This window comes from Puma concolor, chromosome F2 (genome assembly GCF_028749965.1).
Source record: "Puma concolor isolate L17-30 chromosome F2, mPumCon1.1.hap2, whole genome shotgun sequence".
NCBI classification, from domain to species: domain Eukaryota; kingdom Metazoa; phylum Chordata; class Mammalia; order Carnivora; family Felidae; genus Puma; species Puma concolor.
Genome location: NC_141684.1, coordinates 33,748,254 through 33,776,250, shown reverse-complemented (window position 1 = coordinate 33,776,250; position 27,997 = coordinate 33,748,254). Strand labels below are relative to the sequence as shown.

Here is a 27,997-nt window from a genome sequence, read left to right as displayed (position 1 = left end):
CCATGGAGCCCACCTTGGAACCTCTGTCCCCTTCTCTCTTTGCCCCTCCCCCCACATGCACGCACACACATGCGTTCTCTCTCTCTCTCTCTCAAAAATAAATAAAACATTTGAAAAAAAAAGAAATGTAAAGAAACTATTTTAATGAAATTTTGGAGAGACATAGAGCATGCCAAACATAGGAAAAGACACAGAGAAAAGATAGGGAGGAAAGGGCTTCACACAGAAAATAAAGAAAAAAAAAATAAAGCTGTCTATATTAGAGTATGGCCAGAGAAACAGGTGCAAAAGGGCCCAACACAAAGGCCAAGCTCTGCCCGGCGAGGGGCAGCCCGCCTGAGCCCCTCCAGAAGAGTGCTCCTGGGGGGCTCTGCACAGATGGCAGGCTTCACGTGCCTGTCTGGGGAGGCCCCTCATCGCCCAGACAGCACGCAGCCCCAGTTACAGGCCTGAAGGCAGGCACACTACACCGATGGAAAATTTCCTTCAGGCAACATAATCTCGGCATAAAAAACAATATTGATCCATTTGCCTCCCGGCCAAAAAGAAATCAAGTTAGACAAAGGAAATTAGGCAATAGGTTTAATATGACTCCAACTGCAATGGCAAAATCAACGTAACGTACCCTGACTCTCCTTCCTGAGCTCTCTCTGGTTTGCACAGGCCACTCTTTGGGGTGCGGATGGGGGGGTGGCACTGAGAGATGCTCCCAGGCACATGGGTATCTTTGAAATGAACAGGTCAACTGCCCTCTCATGTCCAAAGAATCCCACTGCCAGCAAAACATGTTGGGGAGTGATGTCCAGGACTGCTGGCAGATTTACAGGGACCCATGTCACACACCGGCCAAGTGTGCACTAGTCACCGAGGACAGAGCATGCAATCTGCTGCCTTGCAGAACACTGAGGTAGCTCTGACCTTGGATTCACAGGCAGATGGGCAGCTCACTCAGCACACCCAGCTCATCACTCTGCATTTATATATGGTGAGAGAGAGGAAATCTTTCTGGAAGTGACAGCTAATACCTGGAATGTTGGACTCACAACTCAAAAATCAGTGACTGCAGCTAGAAATAAAGCCATCACCTCTCTACTAGCCCTGCACGTGTTACCCTGGGTAAAAAGTGAGATTATACTTCATTCGCTTTGTCTTCAGCTGCCTCCTAGGCTCTCTGGAGCATGGCAGGGGCCCAATATACTGTTCTTAATAACTGACCAAATGAATGTGGGACAAGATAAAATATAATGGGGACAAATGGAAAGTTCTGCATTTAGTTACAAAAATCAAGCCATTTCATATGCTTCTACTGGCAAAATTTGACAGCATTTGATGCCAAGGAAATCAGGGACTAGATGCTTGTCCTTGAGAAGCTCTGACACATGTACATAAGGATGTACACAGTGTCTGAGATAGTGAGAGACTGCAAATGACCTAAATGTCCTCGAGCAAGAGAATATATAATTAATTATGTTGTATTCATAGACAGAACACTATATAGCAGTGAAACTGAATGAAAAACCTACATATTTCGACATGGATAAATCCCAGAAAGACAGTACTGCACAATAATACACATGCAATAAATTCATATAAAGCTAAAAATACACAAAAGTATATAATTATATATGTATATATGTGTATATATGTACATATATGTATGTATATGTGTATATATGTACATATGTATGTATATGTGTATATATGTACACACATATACATATATGTACACATAAACATATATGTATACATATATATGTATACATATATGTGTATATATATATATATATATATATATATATATATATAACGGCTTGGGACTGCATCTATATATAGTAAAAATAGAAAGAAATGCATGGGAGTAATAAACATCAAATACAGGACCCAAGGTGGTTGTTGGGAGTGAATACAAGGGCATTATTTTTTGTACTTTCTCTTTATATTAAATTTTGCATCTTCTAAAACTTATGGTCATTATAAATTACTGTCTGTTCAAGTGGACTTAAAAGTATAATATAGAAAAGAATCCGTTTAATATAATCCTAGTCATTTTAACATAAACATCAGAGACGAAGACCCAATACAAGTTTTTAAATTAGCGACTGCACAAATGTGATAAAATATTGGAACTTCATGCAATGGTTTACATTTCGCTGTTTGTTTGTTTTTTTAAGTTTTTTTATTTATATTGAGAGAGAGATAAAGCATGAGCAGGGAGGAGCAGAGAGAGAGAGAGGAGAGAGAGAATCCCAAGCAGGCTCCATGCTGTCAGTGCAGAGCTGGACAGGGCTCGATATCACGAGAGGTGATATCGTGACCTGAGCCGAAACCAGGAGTTGGACACTTAACCAACTGAGCCACCCAGGTGCGCCCCGCATTTCACTGTTTTTAACCTGCAAATGGCAATTTCATAAGGTGTAAATGCAAAAAATGTAACAAAGGAAATGCAAAGTTTTACATTTAGTATAAAACTAATTAGCTCACATGTTCCTGCTCTGGTGCTATTCCAGGCAGAATCATGTGCAGTTCTGAGACTCACATCTTTGTAGGACAGGGACAAGTGTGTGTCAAGAGAAGGGTGAATAGAAGTGTGGTCAGGACACTGGAAGTCTGCTAATCAAGGACCTAAGGATCTACTGAGGAACTGAGAAAGCTTATTTGGTGATGGGAAAGCTTACTGGGGGCCAATGACTTTCTCTAAATGTTTGAATGAATGAACTATCTTATGAGAGCACAGATATATTCTGCATAGTTCCAGAGGCAAACAGTTGAGGAGCACAACAGAGGTAATTTTTAATAGAACCAAAGGAAGAACATCTTAACAGTTATAGCTATCCCAGAGAGAACTGAATGGTTTAGTTAGGTAGTAACTTCTCTAAAAATAGTAGTAATCAAGCGAGGCCATAGAGAACTCTGAGGAGTTAGCTGGATATTATGAGTCCCAAAGCCCTCTCCAATTCTATGAGAACCAGTGGTTCTCAAACTTGGGTGTGCATCAGAATCCCCTGGGGTACTTGTTAAAACCCATGGAGTTTCTGAGGCAACAGGTCTGGGTGGTACTTGAGAATGTGCATTTCTAATAAATTCCTAAATGATGTTGAAGTTGCTGGTCTTTGAGAACATGTGCTCTTAAAAAGAAGAGGTAGATAAGCTTCAGTTAAATTTTTTGGAGTTTTTTTTTTTTTCCAAGCCATTAGAAAAGACTGCCTCTCCCTACACCACTCTCTGCCTCCAAATAGACTTCCACAGTGGTCGTCTTCTGATGGGAAGGGCATATTTAAATTGATGCTTTCTCCAAAGTCCTTTGTAAAAAGCCATGGCTCTTTGCTGTGCTTTAAGAATATAAGGACCCTGGGATTCTCTCCAGGTACTGACATTATATTTCTTTTGATCCATTTTCATTTCGTCTTCTGTTTCCTCCATAGCCAAGATTCCCATGTTTTTAAGATAAGTGGCCAGAATTAAGAGTGAGTCTGGGCCAAAACCAGAATTGTTTGACCCACAAAAAGATCCAACCTAGCTTAGGCCACATTCCTGGCCAGATCTGGCAATGCTGCTGGCCACTGACTCTGGAATGCGTCTTGGCCAAGCACTGCTTTGGAGAAGGAAAAGGTAGAAGTGCCAAGAGTTCTCTGGTTTGTTTGTTTGTTTAACTCAAAGGGAAGAAATGTAAGACCAATCTTACACCAGTTCAAGGAACAGATAATAAACAAAGCCTAACCAAAATCTTTAAATCACACATGTGCTCATTGGCCCAAGACCATTATTAGTATCTGGTTTATTCATCAACAAATAATTACTGAGTTCCTAGATGTGGTCTCCTGGCACTGCTTTGAGACTTAGGGATGCAGCTGTAAATAAGAGGGACAAATGCCAAAGACAGGAAAATAGATAATATATGTTGGGCAGGAAGAACAATATAGCAGGTGCTTAGTTGGAAGAGCCTATGCCTTTCACACAACCACCTCCCCTTGATGCTTATTCTTTTCCAAATCCTAATGCTTAAAGTAAACTGTGCTTACTCTGGCAAAGGCAAGTGATAAATGATAGAATGGGTTACTGTGATCTGTTCCTAAGCTGATTTTCTTTTATAATTAGGAAAAAATGCCACTAATAGTAGTGAAGTCCCTGGAAATCATTTTCTAGTTCACTTGAAAAGTTCAGTTGCATAAGAACATGTTTAAGTAAACAAGTTGGAATAAACAGTGGTTAAAATTTTACCCAACTGTAATCAGCAAAACTAGGTTTTTTTTTTTTTTAATGTGTAGTCAAAGCCTTTTTTTTAAAGCACAAGGTTTTTTTTTTTAAAGCCTCTTCCGAAGGCCACAGGATAAATCTTAGGTGATTTGTTGGAATGGTTTCACAGCAAACACCTTTTCAAAGGAGTCACCTCTGGGGCCACTGAAGAGTTCTGCTTTTATCAGGTTATCTCAGCCAGAAGAACTCATCCAAGCTTCTCCATTTTAGTCATTCTTGGTGAAAATTAGAAGCGTGCATGAAGTACAAGAGATGCAGCTTTTACATGAAATAGAATTCTAGTGACTTTTGGTCATGTCTGAATTAGGTCACTACTGCAAGGACTTGTGAATCACAACTGGAGCTGATCACAGCTTCCACTTATTCAATAAATTGACTGCCACTGACCACCTACCACCGCATAGTCAGCAGGTAAGCCAAGAACCACTGAACATTAATCATGTACTAAGCGCTTTAATTATTCTGTTTTGTTTTTTCATTATACTGTCTTAGATACGCATGACAATGCTATAAAATAAATATCACCACCATCATCATCATCGTCATCCCTGTTTTACAAATAAAGAGACTGAAATTCAGAAAAATTAGGTCACAATTCCCAAGGTCCCATCTAGTTAGTAAGAGGCAGGGTAGGAGTTAAACCCTAAAGCCTTTCTCTTTACACTCTCTTTCTGCTCCTGCCTCCCAAGGAACCAGGAAGATGGGCAGGATTTTGTGTGGATTAGCAAAAGACAATTATTCCTCAAGCTACTTTGCCATGATCCGTGGGAAAATGGCCATAAGTACTACATACAGCTATGGTCACTGCTATGACCGTAGCATATGAAGGGTGCCCCTGGGGTGTGCAAAGCACAGCCTGGACAACCTTAACCTGACGCCGTGAATGTATGCGAGGCAACACAGTGAAAAATCATGGCATAAACTGCCATTTCCGCCTGCATACCTGGTATGAGACCTGGGCCCCCACTCTTTCCTCCCACACACATGCACTGCCATGGTGTGCGTTTGGGAACCGAGGGAGGAGTTAGTCATAAACACTCTTAGAAACGGGCGTTAAAAGCAGAGTCTTCAGGCTGACTGACGTTTATAAGCAGAAACGCAGCTGCTGTGTTCATGTGCACATCTGTGCAAGTATGTGTGTGTGTGTGCAGACTTCTTTTGAGGAGCAGGAAGACTAAAGGTCAAATCATACACAATGTGCAACTTCAGGGGAAAATGCCTAAGGTTTCCGTGAAACAGTCACTGACAATATAGCTATAATCATAAGCCGCCACTATTTGCCAAAGGGCACCTTACTCCTTATCTCTTCTTTGTCCCCACACCCCCAAGCCCCATTACCCAAGGATGAAACAGTCATTCTCACCCCACTTTCCTGCACACACAACGCCCCCTCCAGAATCCAGGGGACACTTTCACAGGTGGCAAGTTATTCCTCTTCACTGAATATACAGTAAAATTCATTCATCTCTATCGTTGCTGAGAAAGGGAAGGAAATTAAGCAGGAAGGACAGCACGATGCCTTTACGAATGGTGTATTCAAGGTCAAAGCCCACTATAATTGAGTTAAAAAATAATAAATGAAAATAGCTGTGAGCAAAATATGCCTGCTTTGCAGAATACGGTCCAGCTAGAAGTCTTCATTAAATGTTCCAGTGCGCACAATGTGTTAGCTATGCGTATGTGTGCTGGAGATTCTGCGAGATACCCTGTAGCTCATAAATACTGAGAAGGGACAGTTGCCATAGTAACTAAGTGCTATTTAATGAATACCGAAGAACCGAAGCTCATAGGATAGTCTTAAATTGCCGGAACGTGAGTTACTGGTGCTGCTGGGAGCTTGCAAGTAACTTACATGCCATCCTCTCTAACACGATTTTTTAACAAGTTGGCTGATTTGACTGGTCTCTGTCTTGACCACATGACACGGCCAGATTCTCTCTTGACTCCGCATGAAAATCCTACTCCTGATTTCTTCCCCTTGACTCTAAGTACCAAAACATTCTACAGAAACGAGCCAAACATTTAGATAAGGAACGTGTCCTGAAATTGGAATCTTTGACCCGAGTAGTGACGCGCTGGGACACATACCTCTGTCACAAGCAATAGACACTGGTTCAGTGAGCCATCAAGCTGAATACAGCAGATTCTTTTTACTTCTGGAAAAGGTGGACGCTCCATATGCACCAAATGCAGTTTGTTTTTATTGTGCAACGACACAGAAGAACCACCGCAGTTGATTTTTGTGAGAACTTTGTACAGGCTAGTAACATCTTAGGTCATCTTGCATTAGGATGTCCAAACCTTCTCTACAGACCCCCAATTCCCTCTCACCATCCATCCCACATGTCAGATTTCTCATCCTGGAATCATCGGGCTTTTCACTGGTTAAAAAAAAAAAAAAAACAACACAAAAAACATGGCTGCACTGCCTTTTCTTGGCTCTGGTCGCCCTCGGTAACTATAATGTGGCTCATTTTTAAGGTTACAGATTGTGTCGCAAGCATACTTACTTCTACATGCCATTAATAAATAATGAGAATTTAGAGAAAGAGGGAAACATCTATGTACCATGAAGCCAAAAATCATTAGCAAACACATCCATTCTCCAGAGGCTGGCTTGTTCTTGCATAACCAACACCTCAACTGGCCTCGTTGGGTCTCAGTGTAGGCTGTGGGTGCCCCCTTCAGGGTCTGGGGTGAAATGCATGCTGCTCTCATTTGAGATGCTAACTAGTCAGCTGGGCAATTGTTTTTGCTAAAACCTTTCAAGAAAATTTCAAAGGAAAATTCTGGCCAACCTCTAATGGTGTGGTCAGACAGAAAGCCCTCACATCACCAGGCTTCAGCTAATATTTAAACCAGGTAGGTAAAATAAAAGGCAGTGTCATTCAAGAAAAAAAAAAAACAACCTACAGACAGATCCATTTTATTCATTGGATTAAACAATGCTTTCCACCAGATGAGCTCTGTTTAAAATTGCCTCTGTTTGTAACGAACAAAATTAAAGCTGGAGAGAGGCAGCCCATGACCCCCTCACCTCCCTACTTGCTTCCACGACTTGAACCTGTTCTCTCTCTCACATAAGTTAAGGCCAGCCTTAACTGTCTCCTCCCAGACTCTCCCAGCACTGCCTTGGTTTATCTTGCCTCCATGTTTAGTCTTGACACTCAGGGCCAATGTGGTCCCATGCCAATGACGGTGCTAAGGTGAGAATGATCTTTGAACTTCTTGCTCCTGATATTCTTAACCCATTCCTGCCAAGACTGAGAGTATTTGACTTTGTATCTCATACCCTCTCCCTCCACTGCCAGCTTCCTAAAAGCAGGGCCTGGCTCTGACACAGTCTGGACCCTCGTGTCTGGCTCATGGTGGTGCTCCCATGATGAGTGGCCATGGGAATGAAGAAATGCAGAAAGGAAACTGTATTCACTTCATTTTCTTCTCTATAAGAGCTGCTTAACAAGCTGATTGCTCCCAACTTCAAAAATGAATAAGTCACAGAGAAAATAAGACCAATGAAGCAATTCTTCCTCCTCTCCTTGGGAGATCCTTTCTACTCACATTCACCTTCATTCATTCAACAATCATTTATTGATAACTTGCAATAAGTTAAAAGCATAAGGTGAGGAAATGTTGTTCTTTGTACTTTTCCTTTCACTGTAATCGTTGCTCAATAGAATCTTTCCAACTTTCCCTCATGCCATTTCTTTATTTTTCACCAGTTACCTTAAGATATAATTGACACAGGGGTGCCTGGGTGGCTCAGCTGGTTAAGCATCAGCTCTTGGTTTTGGCTCAGGTCATGATCTCCCAGTTCGTGAGTTCGAGCTCCACACTGGGCTCTGCTCTGACAGCACGGAGCCTGCTTGAGATTCTCTCTCTGCCCCTCCTCTGCCTGCATTCTCAATCTCTCTCTCAACATAAATAAACATGAAAAAATGTATAACTGACATGTAACATAGTATGAATTTAAGGTGACTTGATACACTTACATAGTGCAAAATGCTCACCACCAAGCATGAGCTGACCCCACCATCCTGTAACACAATTGCCACTTCCTTTTCACGGTAAGAACATTTAAGATCTACTCTCTTGGGAACTGTAAGTGTATAAGGCACTTGCAGCCATTTCTTAATTACACGAATCTCGCATGCAGTGTGCAAGTCTGGATCCATCTTGCTTGCCCGTTCAACATTTATTGTGCTTCTACTCTGTGCTGAACTGGGCCAGGCCCTGAAGATATAGAATCAATTAAGACATAAAACTAGAGGGGTGCCTGGGTGGCTCAGTCAGTTAAGCATCCAACTCTTGATTTCGGCTCAGGTCATGATCTCACAGTTCATGGGATTGAGCTCCAAGTTGGGTTCTGAGCTGACAGCTCAGAGTCTCCTTGGGGTTCTGTCTTTCCCTCTCTCTCTGCCCCAACCCACTCGTGTTCGCTCTCTCTCTCTCTCTCTCTCAAAATAAACTTATAAAACCACATAAAACTAGAGCATAATTCTCCACTCCCTAAGTGTGAGCTGTGCACAGTGACTTCCTTCTAAAAAGTACAATTTGGAAGGGGGGAAAATGAGTAAATTGCACAGCCAGCAGATCCAGGCCAACATCAGCAGTGACAGTCGTGTTGACAGCATATAGCCTTCAAAGGATGGGATGAAAATGGCACTTTAGGGGCGCCTGGGTGGCGCAGTCGGTTGAGCGTCCGACTTCAGCCAGGTCACGATCTCGCGGTCCGGGAGTTCGAGCCCCGCGCCGGGCTCTGGGCTGATGGCTCGGAGCCTGGAGCCTGTTTCCGATTCTGCGTCTCCCTCTCTCTCTGCCCCTCCCCCGTTCATGCTCTGTCTCTCTCTGTCCCAAAAATAAATAAACGTTGAAAAAAAAAAATTTAAGAAAATGGCACTCTATACCCATGACCCAAGGCTAATAATGAGAAAAACACCAGAAAAACCGTAATAGAGAGACATTCTACAAAATGCCTGACCAGTACTCCTCAAAACTTTCAAGGTCATCAAAAACAAGTTAGAGAAACTCATGGACCACTGGAGCCTAAGGAACCATGATGACTGAATGCCAGGTGGTATCCTAGATGGGATCCGGAATAGGAAAAAGGAAATTAAGTAAAATCTAAGGAAGCCTCAAAGTATGGGCTCTAATTAATAGTAAAATATCAGTAGTGGTTTATTAATTATAACAAATACACCAGAGGGATATAAGATATTAATAACGGAAACTGAGTGTGGGGTATATGGGAACCCTCTGTGCTATCTTTGCAATTTTCATGTAAATCTAAAACTATTCTGAAATAAAACATTGATCTTAAAGACTGAATTCTACTTCAAGAATGTTAATGAGGGAGAAAGACAGTGAGTAAGGACTGTGGTCTGGTACTGTACGTGGGTGTGCAGGAGTCAGTGAGCTCAGTCTGCAAGGTGGGAAGAGGCAGACGCAGACAGGGGCAGGGCAGCAGCTAAGGATAGTGGGAAGCTACGGGTGCTGTACGGGCAGTCAGAGAAGGCTAAAAATATTGTTGTGCACCAGAAAGGTCCTCGTTGAGGTCATCAGCATAAATTTTGGTCAGGAACAGCCAGCCCAGATGAGCAACTTTCTCATAACAACCAGGCCAGGAATAGAGAGAGCCGGAGCTATGACTGACCTAGATAAGGAATCCGCATACCGTTCCCACAAAATTCTCTCTTTTGATAGGAAGCACAATAAACACACTTTCTCTTTGTTCAAATATTCTTCCAGATTCGTTAGTCTGTGAAGCCCCCTCTTCAACCACCCCTTCTCTCCTGTTTCCCACATTCTGCAATTTTCACACTGAAAAGGATGAATAATGATAGTGCAAAAAAATGGGGGGGGTGGCTTACAGAAAATTCTTAAACTAAAGGGTTGGAGAAGCAAGGAGAAGTCAAAGAAATCCAAAGGGGGCTGGATCATTTCAGTATATTCTGCCAAGTAAAGATAACATTTCCCCATTTTTTAAAAGGACAGCAAAATGCAAAAGAAAAGCAAACAAACAAAGGTCTCCAGTTTTTAAAAAGAATCTGAGGGTCAGAGAACCCAGTGGTTCACCGACCTCCCTGGTCACCTCAGGAGAACAGCCGTGACCACCTGAAAATGAAGACTGAAGCAAGAAACGACACCAGCTAAACTAGATAAATAGGAAGTAACCAAAACAACACAAATCTTGTCTCTGTGGAGCGCCTTCTTGATTTACAACACATTTTCGCATAAATTATCTCATGGGATCCTAACAAAAAATCTTATGAGGTAGGCTTAACAATTATTAATAATCTAATTTTACAAATGAGACAGAGGCTATTGAGGAACCCTAACTGACCTGCCTGGGTCCCCAGCTTGGCACTGATGGAGCTGTGACCAGCACCTACTCAGCAGGCTCTTAGGCTGCGCTGTTTTTAAAAGTTTTTTTTTTTAATGTTTCATTTTATTTTTGAGAGACAGAGACAGAGTGTGAGCAGGGGAAGGGCAGAGAGAGAGAGCGGGAGAGGGAGACACAGAATCTGAAGCAGGCTCCAAGCTCCAAGCTGTCAGCACAGAGTCCGACACGGGGCTCGAACCCACAAACTCTGAGATCGTGACCCGAGCTGCAGCTGGATGCTTAACCGACTGAGCCACCCAGGCGCCCCCGTGCTGTTTCTATGTAGCCCTGTGCCCAGGCATGCGCAATAAGCAGACGTAGGTAAAGAGGACATTGAGCTAATAATTAAATGCCAATATGGTGGGAATGCAAATTGGTGCAGCCGCTCTGGAAAGCAGTGTGGAGGTTCCTCAGAAAATTAAAAATAGACCTACCCTATGACCCAGCAATAGCACTGCTAGGAATTTACCCAAGGGATACAGGAGTATTGATGCATAGGGGCACTTGTACCCCAATGTTTATAGCAGCACTCTCAACAATAGCCAAATTGTGGAAAGAGCCTAAATGTCCATCAACTGATGAATGGATAAAGAAATTGTGGTTTATATACACAATGGAGTACTACGTGGCAATGAGAACGAACGAAATATGGCCCTTTGTAGCAACGTGGATGGAACTGGAGAGTGTGATGCTAAGTGAAATAAGCCATACAGAGAAAGACAGATACCATATGGTTTCACTCTTCTGTGGATCCTAAGAAACTTAACAGAAACCCATGGGGGAGGGGAAGAAAAAAAAAAAAGAGGTTAGAGTGGGAGAGAGCCAAAGCATAAGAGACTGTTAAAAACTGAGAACAAACTGAGGGTTGATAGGGGGTGGGAGGGAGGGGAGGGTGGGTGATGGGTATTGAGGAGGGCACCTTTTGGGATGAGCACTGGGTGTTGTATGGAAACCAATTTGACAATAAATTTCATATATTGAAAAAAAATTAAAAAAATAAATGCCAATATGTATCTTTATCTCAAAAGATTTGTATATGAAAATGTAAATAGTTAATTTCCTGCTATCATGACTGCTATAAAGTGAAGGACAAACATCAAATAAGAAAATTAAAGACTTGATAAGAGAGGTAGAAAGAAACTTAAAAGCACAGAAACTTTTTAGTTTGACCTTAGGCTAGAAATGAGGGACAGCAAGCAGGTAATATATAGACCTGAAAAAATAAGAAGTAAACATCTGGATCATTATGTGCTATTCTGCAACAACTGAATAGGAAAGGAAGGACAAAACAATGTTACAGAAATCAGCAACTAAAACTTGTGCGAAAGTGCTCTAAATTTGTATCGTCTGAAAACATGACTCAAAGAGACATAATCACAGCCTATAAATATCCACCGAGCAACAATATATGTGGAAATAAAGTAAGTGAATTATTCACACCCATAGGTTTGGATCATTTCTCTTTGTCCAGTTGTCTAAGGAAGACAATGCTCTACCCCTGAGCTGGTGTCACCCTCACAAATTAAAACAGCCAAGGATATGCTTAAGGTGAATCCTGCCAGAGAGAGCCAGGTGCAGGGTTAAAAAGAACCACAGGAATGGCCTCCCATGGTTCTTCACTCTATTAGACACTGGATCGCTCAACTGATGATTTTCATTCCTCCCTCACTTTTGAAAACGAATACAGAATAGAATCAAATCCAGAAAGTCTCTTCGTGACTGGACCACTTGATTGGAAGAAAAAGCGGAACATGAGCAAACAAGTACGGTATAAAGTGCTCTCTGCTTTGGCATTAGGAGATAGCATGGTACCGAATCTCCTGAAAGACCTAAAAGTTTGCAAAGTCAAAGACACTGGATCAAGGATCCTTGTATCAAACCTGTCATGGACGCCCTTGTGCTATGGTCTTCCCATCGCCGTAAGGGGGAGTCCCGTTTGTTTTACCTTGAGATCACGTTTTACATACAAAAATATTTTTTTTAAAACACGGAGAACTGTGCAAATAGAAATGGTTGCTAATTACTATCATTATTAGGACTCGCCCAGATGCAATGCTTCAAAAACACCATTTTTCACAAATATTTTTCTGCATGATAGTTTTCTTCCTTTTGAAATTTTCGAGGTTTCCTGATTAAGTCTCATCATCTCCATAAGCCACAAATCATTTCAAAAGATCTATCTGTCCCAGTACTTGGGGGCAATCAAAACTGTTTGAATCACAGCAGAAATGATGCTGGGAGGGTCCCTGCTGGGTGTACAAGAGCGTGAGTAGAGTGACATTTAAGACACCAGGAGCTCTCTAAACACAGCATGCTCAATTTGTCCGCAAACCAACCCAAGACCAAGCAATTTTTTTTCCCTTTGTCTCCCCAAGGACATTTTTTTTCTAGTCTAGTAGAGAAGCTGCTCCAAATGTGAGTTTATTTGTCATCATTTCTTCTGCAGAGAGGGGCCTAGATGATTTGACAACCAGATATTTTGTCCTTAAGTAAGCAATAGTTCCTTGTTAATATCATAGCAACAAAGACCCTGAGTTGTTCCTCGTTGGCATCTTAGGACATCGTCTTAAATAAGATGCTCGTACCACCATGCCCTGCACTGCATGACTGTAAACCAGCAACAAGATGGTACACATTCAGTACAGGCTGCTTGCAATGACTATGGATGGCCAGTGGTGTGAACTGGTGCTTGGGTTGAGAGGGAATCCCCAGAGAGTGTTAAACTAAAAAAGACAAGCCTTTTCTACAGGAATACCTGGTGCTTATTTTTTAAGCTCATAGCAATGGTAGCTCTCATGCTTCTCAGTCTTCTTTTCCCCAGAGGGAAAAGAAGCATTTCAACTGAAGCTGGGCCTTTGTGACAACAGCACCTCCAAGAAACTATAGACTTCTGCTTAGTACAACATATAAACCCAGTAGACTTTGAATAAATGCCATTCGGCAGGGGCAGAAGGTGTATGTATCCCTATTTACACACGTATGCATGCACACACATACAATATTAAAGTAGGTGGGGTTTTCTCCATTACAAATGCAAAAGCTATAGAAAACACAAATTGGGATGCAGGTGTTGTCTCTGCTGATGTCTTACAAGGAGAAATTACCAGAGCTTCGGCCTCTCTTGAATGCTTTCCTGAGTTGGTGGAATTTGCGATATCTGCAATATTAACATAGAATTATGGAAATAGGAAACAAAACGCTGGAGTCTAGTGGGAATGACAAGCTCAAGATGAAATCAACTGGAAAATCTGGCTAACTAAAAGTGACATCCTTTGTGCTGGAATTTTTCTATCTGAAAGCTTTAAAAAGGCTATAATTATTTTGGGTTTTCAATTCAGCCCTTTCCAAACTAAGCCTTCTAGTTTCTTCATTGTGCCATACCTTCCCTCCATGTGAACTCAGGTGTCTGACAAGCTTACCATTGAAGTGGTAAATTCATATTGGTTTTATACACAGATGCATTTCCAAGGAATGGTAAGCAACACAACTTTTTTGTCCTCTGTGTCCAGGAAAACAAAGGGATATTTGTACGTCAAAACTTTTATCTTGTGCACAGACTCAAAATACAGGCTAAATAAGTCACCCACAAGAAGAGTCTGATTAAGACCAATAAATCATTTCTTTGCAAGTTAGCGCTTCTTCTCCCTGGAGAAGCTAAGGAATACAAGAACTTAGACCTACCTTGTGGCTTTTGGGTCCCAAATCACAATGTCTGCATCTGATCCCACCGCGATTCTTCCTTTTCTTGGATAGAGATTAAAGACTTTAGCTGCATTTGTGCTGGTAACTGCCACAAATCGATTTTCATCCATTTTGCCACTATGCTGTAAAACAATCCAAGAGAGAAAATGCATCTGCTTTAATGACCATATGCTTAAAAATCTCCTATCAATTAAGGTGCAAGATTTGTCTCTTAAAACTCAACAGAACTGTAGTTAATTTCTTATATTGGGGAGCATAACACATCTGTGAATACTGGTAGGTCTTAAATTATCACAATGATAATGATGGGGATGATGGGGTAACACATGGAAGCCTGAAGACAACTTTTCAAAAACCTATCAGTCTAACGCTCACCCCCCACTAATTGCCCCCATCCTTCCCAGAATCACACAAACAGCTAAATGTTAGCAATAGTGGTTTCAATTTTTGTTTAGAGTTTACTACTGCCACCCACTAAATTTTAATCTGGCTTGTTTATTGCAGACCTAAAATGTATGAGATGATCATGTAGACAATACGAAGAATATGATAGAGTTAAAATAAGACAGACCTTTAAATCAATGACAACACTTCTAGAAAGAGGAAAAAATCAATTTAAGAGGTTAAATTTTGCGCTATTGAAATGTACATGAACCAATGATCATGGACAGTCTACTATAAGAGATTTTCATATGGACTAACTTTGGATAAATGTGGTCTCTCTAAACTGATATGGTTTGTTTTTTTTAAATGTTGAGAGTTTATCCCTATGCACATTTATATGGTTAGAAGCATTCTTAAGGGTTATTTAATTATCAGTGTGTCAATGTTTCACAAAATGATGAAGAACCACATCCTGAGAGTAATATTCCCATGAGCAAACCCCCTTAATGTTTCATAAAATAACAGTTCCTGGATGCTATTAAGAAATAGTCTATCACTTTGAAGTCATTTATGCACTTGATGTAGTATGAAAGTTTGCTGTAATGCACATACTCATTGTAATAGCACAAGTTCAGAGAAAAAGGCTGAAACTTCAGGAAGAAAATCTATGCAAACAGGAAGAGCAGAAGAGTCATCTGGGTTGATTAGAGTTTGGGTAGAGGTGAAAAGGATGATTAGCAGAAGATAGGGCTGTCAAGATGTTTTGAAGATCCTCACATGTAAATTAATTGTTCAAATATCATCCCATAAATAATGGAGGATATTGAAGGATTTTAGACAAGAAAGCATGAATAGTCCTTTGGCTTTGGAAGGCAGCTCTGGTCCTAAACTATAGCATAGGCCGTAGCAAATGAGAGACCGGCAGCAGGGGCACCAGCTGTAAGACTACTGCAATAGTCCAAACAAGGGACGGGCTTCAAACTAGAGTAGTAAACACAAAGATAAAAATAAGGAGACATGTTAGAAATAGAATTGACAAGAACTGGTAAATAAGAGTTAGACATGAATGGTATGTGGAGGGGATTCTGAGGTGTGAGACATGGTTAATGTGTCATCTAAGGGAGGGTTTCTGAGAGATGGGTGAGAATGGTGTGACAATGGTGGTGTAACCAGGCAAGTCTCCCCCTGTTGATCTTTACGACTGCACATGTCAAATGGCTGGACAGGTTGACATATGGACATTTAGCCACTTGATTCTTCTCCATGCTCAGGGAGAACATTTTAAATTGTGGGTATTTACAATAATCTCTTGTTCTAGACTTTGGATTATTATTTATGTGACTTTACACAGAAGTTTCAAAAATATGATATTCAACGGTCCTCAAAAAGAGACATCCACAAAAATTTCATGAAAAAGAAAAATTTCTCATTTATTATGAACATAATTAAAATCCTTCATGTATTTTCAGTCATTCCAAGTGTTTACACCAATGACACATGAGGAACTGGGATTCAAAACCATGAGAAATCAAGTAGAAGGGCTATAACATTTCACTGACCTGGAGAGTAATCCTCCTGGTACCCAGTCTAAATTTACCTCCTAATGTCTGCATAATGATGCGATGTATCTTCTGAACTAAATTATGTGAGAAGAAAATTGTTTCTTATTGTTACCCTGGAGGAATGGGGTGGCCGTGGTCATGGTGCTGCATTCCCAGTCTCCACTGTAATAAAAACAATCAAAAAGCCTTTCTATGACAGTTTGCAACACTCTGATCCTGAAACAAGCCAGATCCTGGTTACAGAGTTCAGCAAAACAAGCTGGGTCCCGTGAAACTCACCACGCCTTTTTCCCATATTACTGACATCCGGTCCTCAACACCATTCACCCCATTGGGAATCTTCGTGAAATCATCCTTCCCAAGAGCTTTCTGGCAGGTGTTGAAAGTGCAGTGGTCAGTTCCTGTTGTGGTTAGATCACCACTGGAAAAGAAGAACACACCAAAGTGTGTGATAAATACATAAAAGACGTCAAGAGGAAACTACCAGAACTTTCCGGTTCTCCTGACGCTCCTCAACTGAAAGTCAGAAAACTGCAGTGGAGAACGAGAAGCTGTTTCAAGTATGTGTTTCATCCATACTCATCTCTATTCTAGGAAGCGCTTTTAGAAAATAAGACCCTTACAAGAAGCCTGATGCACCATCACGTGCAGGCCAGAAAAACTGGTTCCAGGCTCCCTCACTTGTAGGTTCTGTGGTTATGAGTTTGTTCAATGCTCAGTTTCTTATCTAGAAATTAGTGATGACATGTTCTAGATGACAATTATATTAGGGTCACTGGCAATAACGTAAGGGAAAATTCCTTGTGAGTAGAGCATTACACAAAGATGAGCCTCAGTGACCCACGTGGACAGAGGCAGCTCCTGCCCAAATGCCAATGTTGTGATGGGCAGACATGTGACAATTGGCTGAGGATGTTCGTGTCACCAGCAACAGATAGCCTGCTTTGACTTGTGAATAATCTCAGAGATGTACCTATACAGGCACATCTGGTTCTTGGGTTACAGCAGCACAGAAAGATATTCAGGAATATGTGAATGATAGAAACAAAGCACAGTGAAGAGACCCGGTTCTATACAGGATAGAAACGGCAAGGAAACAATTAGAAGAGAGTCAAACTTCAGTAAAAATTATCTGATTTCTCTGCGTCCAGGAGAGATTTTGACACCATGTCACAATTAAGCCACTGCTCGTTGGTCTCAGGTAAGGGAGTCCCCAGCACCTATCATGTCAAGTAGAACAGGACACTGGAGGTCGATGGAAGTTCAGATGGTGGACAAGATGTCCTACATTCAAATCTGAGACTCATCTAACACCTTATTTTGGCAAAACACTTCACACCCCTCTGCTCAAAGATTACTTAGCCAATAGATTCATGAGGAAGTCAGGCGTTGATGGGTCTGGTCGCAGGGGTGGGCCCATAACATGGTGGGCTGCATGGTGCCAGTCTTTATGCCAGTAGTGAGTGCCATCTGTGCCGAGACTTGCCGCTATGGGTTCTCCATAGACCACTTTCCCTGGAAATTTCAAAGGACGCATTCAGTACTTCAGTTTGCTCTCAAGAGAACCATCTGACAAACATAAATATTCGTCTTCTCTGCGCTAGTGAGGGATGATAGGAATCCCAAACTAGAATTTACCTTTTGTGAACAGGATTTAAAAATTAAAACTACTGTTTGGGCACCTGGGTGGCTCAGTCGGGTAAGCGTCCAACTTCGGCTCAGGTCTTGATCTCGCAGTTTGTGTGTTTAAGCTCCGTACCGGGCTCTCTGCTAACAGCACAGAGCCCGTTTCAGGTCTTCTGTCTCCCTATCTCTCTGTCCCTTCCCCATTCATGCGCACTCTCTCTCTCTCTCGCTCGCTCAAAAATAAACATGAAAAAAAAAAAAAAGAATGATACCTGGTTTTAAAAAAAATTAAAGCTACTGCTTATTGAGCATCTACTATGTTCCAGTCAATGTCCATACGTGTTGTGGTAGATGATTATATGCTCTCACTGATACTAGGCTTGACCACGTGGCTTACTTTGGCCAATTAAACATGAATGGAAGTAACATGGGCTGCTTCCAAGCAGAAGCTGTTAAAGCCACAGTGAGTTTTCTTTCTGACCTTAGACTATCAGAGACTGCTTCTTCAGTTGTCCCTCAGGATGAAGAGAATATGGAACAGAGGTAGAGCCGACCAATGATGGACATGAGTATGAATGAGAAATAAATCTCTGCAGTTATAAACCATTGATATTTTAGATGTATCTGTTAGTGCAGCATGATCTAGCAAATGCTGGCTGATATGTGTGCCATTCTAATGAAAGGATCTCAAAACCCTACCGGGGAGGTGCTATCATTATCTCCACTAAAAGATGAAGAAAAAGCTTGTTTTTTAAATAGCTTCTGTTATTATAACAGAAGTGAAATGACTTCTGCACAGTTGCATTACATGTACTCCACATGCCATCAATGAAATGGAGGAGTCAGGATCTGAATCTGGGCATTTTTTACTCCTAACTTCTGTGCTATACCCCTGATGACAATTACCACATGGTCATATGGAGTTTAACCACAGCATATCTCTACTGCAAATACACTGAGAATTTCTTCACACCCTTGAGAAAAAAACAAAAAACAAAAAACCTCCTCCAAAAACTTATGTTAAATAGAAAGAACACTCAGATAATATAATTGTAGCCAGCAATGCATATTCTAAAAATCATGCAAATGAGGCCATCACAAGCAAACAGCGTTAGAAAAGCTAATAGTGCAGAGTAAATTTGAATTTAAAATCAGAATCTTATCTCTGATTAGCATTTGTTGGAATAATAGATACACCGACATCAAGCTGATCATCCCCAAGCAGCCACATAGGAGAACACAGAGTAAACAGATCCTGGCACACCTAACTAGCTCACTCTGGCCAGTCAGTCACCAGATTTCAGCTCAAATCCTCGATATAGAACTGAAATTAACTCATTTCTTCAGAGAGTACTGACAGCGGATGGCCACCAGCTGCTTTCGTCGCGTACTACTAGAATGTAGCATCCTATTACCTCCCAGATCATCTCTTCCCGCTTTCCTCTTGCAAACCACGAGACAAGGCTTACTGAAGCCTAACAAACCTTGCTTCTTAAGTAACCAAGTACCAAACATGGTCAATAAAAGTTATGCCCCAAGAACATAGCCATGGCTAAGATCTTTCACTTTCATCACACACACACACACACACACACACACACACACAAACCCACAGCACACACACAGGCTGAATCCCACCCCCATCCTCTTTCCTACTGCCCTACTCCCAGGAAAGAAGAAATGCCACCAGTATCTCGTTCTGGTGTGTAGAACAAGAAGCAACCCTTTTTCATGTGAACTAAGAGGTAATGTACTATTTGCTGGAGGGATAGAAAGATGGACCCAATATCTGACTTGCAGGCATGTAGTGACCTTCCTATCCCAAGAGATGCTCAGACACTGAAAAACTCAGAGACTTGATCTGCAATCGGTTTACAAACTGTCAACTCAGGATTTTCCGTGGTGCTTCATCATGTGGGAGCGATTCTTATCACATGCTCTATTCAATCATTTGGCCCATCAAGGTGAGATGGGAACACAGTTTCAAAGTTCTACAAATTTATTAGCTCTCAGGAAAAATTAAAAGCGTCAGCAACTAGCAGGAGTCTGCCAGGACTGTTTTGAAACCAGATGACATGTAATCTCCTTGGAAGGCTTTAACACCTTTAAAATGTGACAGGCCACTGTGTTGGTATACACAACAAACTCTTCATTAACTGGGCTATTTTCGACTGTCTCCCCATTCATTAAGCATCGGCAAATATATTAAAAAATTTAAATAAAAGCTAAAAATTCCTAACTACTCTACCTCCTTTTTCACAATGGTTCTAAGACATTAACAACAACAACAACAACAACAACAACAACAACAACAACAAAACAGATAGTATGCAAGAAGTAAAAAAGGGAAGGAAAATGAAGGGACTGGGTAATTCGTAAATTGGAGAATCACACTAGATAATTCAGCATAATTGTGGGCTTTATTAGATTTAGGCCAAAAATAAAATAAGAAAAACAAAAATATCTAACATCTTATAGCACTGCAAATACAGTTTGAAATTCACGTATCTCATTTGGCTTTCACAGCAACCCTCAAGCTGGTGTGACAGATAAAGCATCTGATGCTCAATGAGACTAACTAATTTGCCCAAGTCACACAGGTAGTAAGTGATAAACCAGAATTAGAATCCTAGTATTTTGACTTATCGTACATACACATTGCGTTACCAGGAAAAGTGTTATTCTTCATTTCTTGGTAAAGAGCATGTGTTTTTAAATGTTTAAATCAACCACAAGCTCTTTGTGGTTGTGGCTGGGAAATTTTCCAATTTCATTTACTGGTGTCATTTACTGCGCTTAGCAGGTTGGTAATGAAAAGTGCTATATCCGTCCTAGTCTGGTGCTCTCCTGATTACATTTGAGGCACATGGTTTCAACAACTCTCCGGAGATAGGGCATCTTCATCATTAATCTCCACCCACAGTCTCAGCAAGGTTCACATTGTATCATTCCCTGTCTACCCATACAGGTTCTCTCTTTCTTTCTCCATCGTTTGGCCCCAAACCAAAAAAGTCTCTGCACTTAAGATGCTATCTCCTACGTTAAGGACTTCTGCCCTCTAAGAGATTCTAAAGATTTCCAAATGATGAAACATGTCAAGGCATTTATCAGATGAAAGTGATAGAGCAGATGTTCACACCTTGTCTAGATTTGTGAACAGCACTTAGTCAAGTCCCAAGATCTGTTATAAAAGGTTGGAAAATGCGGAGAAGCCAGCACAGGTGGCCCGGAGTAGAAGCACTGGCTACCAACAGAAAGCCAAGCACATCTATAAAACTATTTTTTCCTAGCAAGAAGGATAGAGTAGAACCTTTCTGGGGTCTGTTTTGGTTCAAAATATTACATTTACACAGAAAGGAAAACACTGAGAAGGAAAACACATAGAAGCAACATAATAGAGTAGATCACACAGATTTGGGTTCAAATCCTGATTTTGCTACTTTTTAGACAGCGACCGTATACAAGACGACTGATTGTTCTTAGTCTCAGTTTTTCTCCTCTATGAAGTGGGGTCACAATGTCTCTCCAGTGTGGCAATTTTGTGAGGATCAAATACATCAATATATATGAAAGTACTTAGCATCTTCTTGGGACTCTGGGTTCACTTCATGTTATGGGCTGAATTGTGCCCCTTGCCAAAATTCAAATGGTAAAGTCCTAACCTGCAGTATGTCACAATGTGATTGTATTTGGAGGGTCCTTTATAAAGGTAATTAAATTAAAATGAGGTCATTAGGGTAAGCCCTAATCCAATATGAGAGGGGTCTTCTAAGAAGAGGAAATTTGGACACAGATACATACAGAGGGAAGACAGTGTGAAGGCACAGGGAGAAGATAGTCGTCTACAGACAAAGGACAGAGGTCCGCAGTACATCCTTTGCCGCCCTCAGAACCAACCCTGTCAACACTTTGATCTTCTAATCTCTGATACTGTAAGAAAATTCGTTTCTGTCGCGTAAACTGCCCAATCTGTGGTACTTTGTTACTGCAGCAAATACATTCCACAAATGTCAGTTTCCTTATGGTTACACAATTCTTTTTAAAAAGTGTTTTAAAATGGCCAATCTTCAACTGCTTTGCAGTTGGTCATAAGGTAGATCACCTTGCTCTAAATTTTAAGGTCAAGGGAGTGTTTAGATGTTCACATACAAAAAAAGAAAGCCTGAGATTCAGATCACCTTGATTGAGCTGCATATTAATCCTTCCTTAGGAACAGCACGGGTTACTAAGCATCAGTAAAACATGCTTGTGATAAGATAACAAGATTTGACTTACTCTTGTTCAGCTCTAACAAACATCGGTCAACTCAAACACAGAGAGAGAGAAAGGCCCCTGGATGGACCTTCCTCCCCATCTTTTAAAACACAAAAGGAATATGGCTGGACAGGGGGAGGAGAGGTAAGTAACCCAGAGTTTAAATAAAGACAGAGTTTAAATAAAGTGGAAAATAAGACATTTAAAACCTCTCTGTAATAGAAGTTTATATTTTACAGCAATAAACTTGGAAAGTAAAGCTTTCTCCGATAAGGAAAGCCAAACCACCCCAAACGAACAAAAAAACCCCAACCACAATGTAGCCCAGTTCACCATAAGTTACTTGAGGATCAAAATTAACTTCATCATTTTTGCAAATCCGATGCCTAGAGCCCTGTGACTAGCATATATCTGGTGTCCAATAATTTGGTTTTCTTTATGTAAAAAGTATAAAGAAAACATTTTATTAACAAATTCAGATGAGAGTCCTATTTGTACCCTATAGTCAGGAATATGGATACAAAATAGAGTTGAACTCTATTGAGACAAGTTAAACTGGAGACTAAAAAAAAAGGGATTAAAAATTTCAGTCATAGTTGGAAAATAAATTATAACAGATATACATAAGTAGAACATCAAGTAAGTTCTGAGATAAGTCCCACCATTACAAATAAAGCACCAGAAAAACAGTGAATCCATGTTCTATTGGAAAGGGAGGGGAAGGTAAACGATATATTTTTTTTGAAAGGCCATTAATAATTCCAGATGCCAATATATGGAGAAAAGGAACGTATATAACCAAAGCTACTCAAACCAAAATAAAAAGTGTCACTGAAGCCAATGGCACATATTGACACATACACTATTTGGACAAAGACTGCAGTGAGTGAAAGCGGTCTGGGGCCGGGCAGATGGGAACTTCTATATGTGACACAAATCCAGCTGGTTGGTCCAACTTTATGTGTGGGGTATGAAGCAAGGGCAGCAGATTCTGCTTCTAAAAGAAAACAGGGTATCATTCTAGGTACAGCCTTCTGGTTCCCTTACCTCATTTTTGCAAAAGTGGTTTCTCACATGAAGGATGACAACTAACCTAGTTCTGGTTACCCAATTTAGATGAACTAAGACTAGAAATAAGCATGAAATTTAAATTCCTTGCAAACTGTCAAAAGCAACTCCAATTTCAATGGCTTGCCCATGACATTCTTATTCTTTTTCCTATAACCCGCTCTTTGCTTTTTATCGCAAGTGTTAAAAGAAAACATCAAGATATGAACAAAGGGAAACCTCAGGCTTCAAGTTAGAGTTGGTGGACCGAATGTGCATTTCTATCTCTTTCTTCCCAGTTCACACCCAAACCCCGGCAAAGCTGTACAAGAGATGGCCCAAACCCACAACTGCTCTGAGAATGAAGGAGGGACCGGGGCTGGCCAGAAGTCTGGGTAGATTTTAGGAAGACAAAGCGGAGAGATGGCAACAGCTTATGAAGGAATGTAGAGGGAGCCTCCACTACAGCCTGAACTCAAAGTAGAGGAAGTCATGGTGAGCATTTTTCCCAGGGCGGGAAGGGCACTTGGCACCTCTTTCTCTTCTCCTTCTGGAATGGCCATAACCTGAATGTTGTTTTTGGTTCTTTCACTGTGTTCCATAATGCCTGTTGGCTTTCTTCACTCTTGCATTCTTTTTTTCCTCTTTAGTCTTCTCTCTGGGTAATGTCCCAGGTTCTATCATCCAGCCCTTGATCCTTTCCTCTGCCTGGTCGAGTCTACTGCTGAAACTCCCTGTTGAACTCTTCAGTTCAATTATTCTATTTTATTAACTCTAAGATTTTGGGGTTTTGTTTGTTTTTTGATGGTTGCTATTGCCTTCATCAAATGTTTTGTTCATGCCCTGTTTTCCTAATTTCATTTAGTTGCCCCTCTGTTTCTTGTAGTTCACTAAACTTCCTTAATAGGATTATTCTGAATTCTTTGTCTGACATTTCATAGGTCTCCACTTTTGTTAAGGTCAATTGTTGGAGCTTTATTAGTTTCCTTTGATGGTATCATATTTACCCGATTTTTTGTGATCTTTGATTTCTTATGTTGGTAGTCTGCACATTAGAGTAATTGGGGTCCTCTTCCAGACCCTACAGGGTTGCTTTGACAGAGACAATTCACCAGTCCGCTCAGTTTGGGTTTCTGAGTGTGTCTGCTGGTAATGAGTCTGGGCAGGTGGGGGCGAGCTAGTAAGGTCTATTGTTGGCTGACGCAACTGTTTGGGTTCTGGGGACAGGGATGGGGTGTGCCACTGGCTGAGGACAGTTGGTTGGATAAGACTGCTGGCTTGGTTCTCTACCCAAGTGAGGCTGTAGGATGGGCTCTGTGGTTGGCCTGAAATCTGTGGTCAGGTTTCCTAGATGGTCAGGATACTGTATTCAGAAGCCAGTGGAACTACGACTTAGCTTCCCTGCCCTGGCAGGGCAGCAGGCCTGGACTCGAGGCCATTACAGCTCATTGTCTGAGGGCCCAAATCAAGCCTGGGTGTGCATTGAATTCTCTGTCAGGTGAGGCTACTGGTTTTACTCTGCAGGTGGGGGAAGCCACTGACTATGCTCTCTGTTCAAGTGCCACCGTAAGGCTGTTGAATGGGCAGAGCACCTTCCTGTGTGCTCTGGTTAAGCGTTCTGGTTAGACAGGCTAAAGACTGTATTCAGTGACAAGTGGGGCTATAAATGAGATTTCTTGGCCAGGCACAGGGGGCAAAGTAGCCCTAAAACTGGTAAAGCTTTTTGTTTGCTGCCTTAACTCATGCCATACTGCACCCCACATTCCCTGGCCAAACAGTGCCATTCATCAGCTTTGCTCGGCAAACTATTGCTTCTGTCTGCTCTTCTCTTGGTCTGAGAGCTGCTGGGCCACACAGCTTCCAGGAGCTGCTGCCAGCCTGTCCCGTCAGGCAGGATTGGAAGGCAGTCCCTCAGCAGGTGGAGTTGTGACTCAGCTCCTTGCCTGGGCATGAGCAAACCAGGCTCTAGGGTCAGCAAACCTCCTTGCTTACAGATCTAAATCAGGCAGATCTGCACCCCACAGAGGTCCGTGGTCAGAATGTGCCCCCAACTTGGTTGTACAGATGAGTCAAGCTGCTGTTTGGGACTATTACTTGGGTACTGCAGGTATGAATTCTCTGTCAAAATCCGAGTGCTGGCTGCTGCAGCCCTTCCCTTCCCTTCCCTTCTTTACTACAGTCAGATTCCCAACAGTGAAGCCCTGCAGAGTCCCCTGAAATCCTCTTTCCCCCTGGAGGAACCAGAGGCCCATGGAGACCTCTACTTGCACTGGCCTGGGAGTGGCACAATGCAGTCAACATGTAGCCACTTTTCTTACTCTTGTTTTTTTTTTTTTTTTAACGTTTATTTTTGAGACAGAGAGAGACAGAGCATGAATGGGGGAGGGTCAGAGAGAGGGAGACACAGAATCTGAAACAGGCTCCAGGCTCTGAGCTGTCAGCACAGAGCCTGACTCGGGGCTCGAACTCACAGACCGTCAGATCATGACCTGAGCCGAAGTCGGCCGCTTAACTGACTGAGCCACCCAGGTGCCCTTTCTTTTCTTACTCTTGTAACGCAGTCTGTCTTGGTCTGTGAGGTGCAGGGGGTGCTTCAGCCTCAGCCCTGTGTTCTGGGATTCTCTCAGTGGCGTCTTATCTTTGAATAGATGTTAGCTGTTCTCGTGAGGGGGAGCGAAGTCAGGAATGTTGCCATCTTGGTGCCGTCACTCCAACTACGTGTTTCTCTTTTAATAATGATAAAAAATGACACACTGATGATAATGCTTTAAATTAAAACTTCAATGGAAGGCCAAACACCAAAGCCAATTAAATACGAACCTGATATCTGCATTTCCAAACTCTGTAAATCAATTTCTTCTCGAACAGAGTAGAGAAAATGGGAAAAAATTGGGGCTTTGGGGTCAGATGGACATGGGCCTGAATTCCAGGTTTAACACCTACTAGTAAGTGATATTGGGCTTAATTTACCAAACTTTTCCAAGCCTCAATTTTATCAGTCACAAAACTGATAAAACTTAGCTCAAGCATTGTTATGATAATTTAAAAAGATAACATATATCAAAATGCATTAATGACAAAACATATAGCAAAACAGGAAATGATTTAAGACATCAAAATATGTGCCAGGGACATATTAAGCACTCAACAAGTAATGTTGGTTGTTATATCATCATTGACCATCATGTTGCTCTCTTCTGGGTAGATAATTGACAGTTTAATAATAATACCCAACTTAATAGCATTGTACTGTTAGGCTACTACAATAAAGAATTAATAATTGGATCTCGTTCGTGCTTCCTGGAGCAGTGATTCTCAAACTTTAATATGCATATGAATCACCTGGGGTTGCAGTTATAAGTGTACATTCTGATTCAGTGGGTCTGGGATGGGCTCCAAGGCTCTGAATTTCTAAAGAGCTCTCAGGGGATGCTGATGCTGCATTCTAGGGACCACACTGATGGTAAGGCCCTGGTGATAGAATGGGCTGGCAAAGGTATTTACAGATAGGAAGTGTTCATAGCATAAATCTATAGGCTGAATTGTTTCTTATTTAAACATGATAACAATGAATAGATGTGTATTGTTCTTTTGTGTTCAGAAATTATGTTAGATAATAAATGAATAAAAGGTCAGTGTGGTCCAAAAGTGCTTGTCACTCTATACTCCCCAGGAACTTGCTCTTGGGTTGACTGATACAGTCACCATGTGAACAGTTTAGCATCATTTATGTCCAACCCACCCCCTTCTCCCTCTGGGTTCCTGCTTGATCACATGTGAGAGGTCGCATGCCAGGGGGGGAACCCTCTTATGCCAATTTATTCTGGACTTTTGCTGCTTCTGACAGTGGTGCAATAGAGGATTTTCACAAGTGTTACTACAGTAAGTCTGACCCAGCTAAAACATCTGGGTTGACATTTTAGATATCTCATTTACAACCCCTTTGGAAAGGGATTTACCAGTATCCAAAAAGTACGTCTGAGCATTTACCCTTTGAACTAGGAGTCTTACTTTTAGGACTCTACTCTGAGGATTCTCTTCTGTGGCACAGACTAATGGCGCCCCACAGATGTCCGTGTCCTCATCCCTAAAACCTGTGAATATGTTATCCTACATGGCAAAAAGGACTTTGCAGATGTGATTAAATTAAGAACTTTGAAATAAGGACTTTATCCCGGATTAAACGGGTGGGTTCAATGTAATCCAAGGGTCCTTGAAATAGAAGAGAGGGGCAGACGAGGAGAGCAGAATGATGCAATGTTCTCCACCCACCATGGCAGCTTTGGAAGTGGAGCAAGGGAAGTATGAACCAAGGAATGCGGGTGGTCTCTGGAAGCTAGAAAAGGCAAGGAAAGGGATTCTCCCCCTGGAGAGTCCGGGAGCCTCCGGGAGCTCTGGGAGCTCTGGGAGAGTAAGCCTCCGGGAAAGAGTAAGCATGGCTGACAGCTTGGTTGTGGCACAGTGAGACATGTGTTAGACTTCCGACCTCCAGAACTGTAAGAGAACACATTCGTGTTGTCTTAAACTATGAAGCTTGTGACAATCTTTTATGGCAGCAACAGAAAACTAATATACCGTCCACATATAAAATAGCACATGCATAAGTCCACCACTGTGGTTTTATACGAAAGAGCTAAAGACTGACAACAGCTCACGTATCCATCAGTAGGGGAGTAGTTGAGCAGATACAGCGACATACTCTGCACCTGTAGGAAAGAATGATGAAACTCTCCATACCTAATGTGAGCTGACCTTTAGGACCTATTTTCACGTAGGGAAAAAAAGC

At 41.6% G+C, this 27,997-nt stretch overlaps 1 protein-coding gene across 2 annotated transcripts in view; it reads right to left on the bottom strand.

Annotated features, from left to right (window-relative positions):
- DPYS (dihydropyrimidinase) overlaps nucleotides 1-27,997 on the bottom strand; it is an 81,890-nt gene that overhangs the window by 30,275 nt on the left and 23,618 nt on the right. For both annotated transcript variants that reach the window (XM_086695444.1, XM_086695443.1), the window contains exons 5-7: nucleotides 17,643-17,799; nucleotides 16,564-16,705; nucleotides 14,318-14,460 (exon numbers count right to left, since the gene is read on the bottom strand). In XM_086695444.1, the coding sequence (XP_086551570.1) occupies nucleotides 14,318-14,460; nucleotides 16,564-16,705; nucleotides 17,643-17,799 (442 nt within the window). The remainder of the gene's footprint in view (nucleotides 1-14,317; nucleotides 14,461-16,563; nucleotides 16,706-17,642; nucleotides 17,800-27,997) is intronic.